The 2915-nt window shown below is 36.7% G+C and overlaps 1 protein-coding gene across 1 annotated transcript; it reads left to right on the top strand.

Annotated features, from left to right (window-relative positions):
• The first annotated feature begins 536 nt into the window (after positions 1-536).
• LOC133779811 (uncharacterized) lies at positions 537-1064 on the top strand. The gene has a single exon (XM_062219717.1). The coding sequence runs from the start codon at positions 537-539 to the stop codon at positions 1062-1064; it is 528 nt and encodes a 175-aa protein (XP_062075701.1).
• Positions 1065-2915: the final 1851 nt, after the last annotated feature.

The following is a 2915-nucleotide window of genomic DNA, read 5'->3' as shown; positions in this document are numbered from 1 at the left end:
CAAGCCATGCACGTACAAAGTGTGTATGAAATAAGTGGAATGGCACATTCACCTAACCAATGTTCAGCAATGGATTTAAATAATTTTCCTATGGAACAAGTTCAAGTCATAGGAAATAGCCAAAGGCCAGCCAATAACCCATATTCTATGTTCAACAACCAAGGATGGAGGAACCATCCTAACTTTTCTTGGAAAAATAATAATCATAGTGTTTAACAATCTTTCCCACAGCCCCGTCAATCTTTCCAACAACCTCCTCCTGGGTTTTATCAACCACATAATAGACCACCACAATAGCCAATACCCATGAAGCAACCTGAACCACAGCCTGATGTATTGAATTAGTTTATGACCAAAACAATGGCTTCTATAAGGAGTTTGGAGACTCAGATTGGTCAATTGGCTACTTTAATGACAAACATGGCTCAAGGAAATTTGCCTAGCACTACTAAAGTAAACCTAAAGAACTGTGCCAAGCCATTACCTTGAGGAGTGGGACACAGTATGAAGGGCCAAGTAAGATCCAGTCAAATAAGATGAGTCTAGAACAAAAGATCCAGAGCACAGTAGAAAAGAAGCCTAGTGAAGAAAAGGTTACTGATAGCCTCCCAGAAAAAGAAGTGGTACCTCCAGTAAGCACTAAGCACCATATCAAGATCCCATACCCACAGAGGCTCCGTAAGCACAATCTGGATAAACAGTTTCCGAAGATTTTGGAGGTGTTGAAGAAGTTGCATATTAATATCCCCTTCGTCGAAGCACTAAAACAGATTCCTAGCTATGTTCTTTTCATGAAGGAGATACTATCAAAGAAACCTAAGATGGGTGATTACAATACAGTGGTGTTGACAGAGGAGTGTAGTGCCATCTTACAAAGGAAACTTCCACAGAAATTGAAAGATCCAAGGAGTTTTACCATACACTGTACTATTGGGAATATTGACTGCAAGCAGGCCTTATGCGATCTGGGAGCAAGCATTAACTTGATGCCACTTCCAATTTTCAAGAGACTTGGCTTAGGTGAGGCAAGACCCACTACTGTTACACTACAGGTGGCATACTGATCTGTCAAGCATCCAAGGGGAATCATTGAAGATGTGTTGGTGAGAGTAGAGAAGTTTATGTTCCCTGGAGACTTCATAGTGTTGGACATGGAAGAAGATACTAATATCCCAATAATTCTTCGAAGACCATTTTTAGCTACCGAAAGGGCGTTTCTAGATGTTCAAAAGGGTGAGTTAAAGCTGCGAATTCAACATGAGGAAGTAACATTTAATGTTTTGCAGCAACAGAAATTCCAAGTTTTTGTAGAGTTGATGTAGTGAAAATAGGGGATGAAGATCTGGGAGTCACTAAGAAAAAGTCAATGGTTCAATGTGGTATTCAAACAGTTCTTCATCGTGTGAAAAATATCTTTAGTGGGAAAGGTCGAATGTTACATGAGCGATGGAAAGTTTCAAAAATTTGCCAAATCAAGAAACGAGCGTCTTCTCATGATACTATGGACCTTAAGGATTCGAGGGGTGGACTTAATCTGAGTTAAATTTGAAGATGAACTCAGTGTCTGGCTTCATGACGTTAATGACAGCACTATTAGGAGGCATCCCATTTATTTATTAAATTTTGTTTTCGTTGGTACATATGAATTACTTTGAACAGTTATTTTTAATTTTGCTTCTTAGGTTAATTTTTTTTAGATAGTTTTGGGATTGTGTTTGCAGTCTTTGAATTGTGAAAATCGTGACAAAAAATATTAAAAAAAAGAGAGAAGAGAGAAAAAATGTTCGAAATGGCCATTTCTGGGCCATAAGCGCGACTGCATTAGGAGGGCCGTGATCGCGCTCACAGAGCCCCAGGCCCATTCAGCAAAGTAGCGCGACAGTGCCAGGAGGGCTGCGACCACGCTCGACGACGTTCCACGTGACGATTTGGAGAAGAGTAGCGTGACCGCGCTAAAGCGAATAAGAGTGTTTTAAACACTCAAAATGCGATTTTTCTTCACTTATTCTTAAAAAAGAATTCTCCTCTTCAATTTTTTTCCCTTTTTCTCCCTTGAATCCAAGTCTTCCACATAGATTGGTATGATTCCTCTTCTTAATCTCCTTTTTGCAAGATTAGACGAATGTCTTTCCCTATTGTATGTATTTCTTTCACAAATTTTCTCTCTTTTACTTGTTTTTTTAGTTTTATTGGTGAAATATGAAATTATTGGTACTCTTGATGATAATGTTGTGTTATTTTTGGATTTCTAGGAACATTGAGGAAGTTTGGGGGAAAATTTTGATCTAGACATTGGGTGTTATGAAATTCTTGTTGTTTGATGAAATTTGAATGAAATTGATGAAATTATTGTGATTCTTATGAATTGCTGCTATATATTTCATTGAGATTCATTGTAATTTGGAAAATTTTGCATTTTGATATTTCTAGGGCATGAAATTTGGGGATTTTGTTAATTGTGATGAATTGATGAAATTAAGTTGCAATTGTTGTTCTTTTGAGCATTTTTATTGATCATAGAAAGCTTGAATTTCTCTGGGCATTTATTTAATTTGATCATTGTGGTGTAATTTGAGTTTTAGGTCATTAAATTGGGGCTTATTAATTTTCCTTCCAATTGCCATTGTTTTTTAATTTGGTTGAGTACTTAGACATATTAGGTTCACATTGAAAATTTTTCATTGTGGATTTAATTTTTCATTTTCTCATGTGTGGTTGTGTTTATTGATATCATTTAAATTTGGTTGGTACTTGTTTATTAGTTTTAAGTGTTGCCATTGTGTTCCACTAAATTGTTATATTTATTTTGTGAGATGGCACCTACTAGGAAACGAAATAAAAAATTGCAAGAACAGGTGCCTGAAACCCAAGATCCTAATATTGAGTTGGATGAGTCTGCTGATACTAGATTTACT

The sequence above is a fragment of the Humulus lupulus genome, chromosome 5 (assembly GCF_963169125.1).
Source record: "Humulus lupulus chromosome 5, drHumLupu1.1, whole genome shotgun sequence".
In the NCBI taxonomy this organism is placed as follows: Eukaryota; Viridiplantae; Streptophyta; class Magnoliopsida; order Rosales; family Cannabaceae; genus Humulus; species Humulus lupulus.
This window is presented reverse-complemented; position numbering and strand designations above follow the sequence as displayed.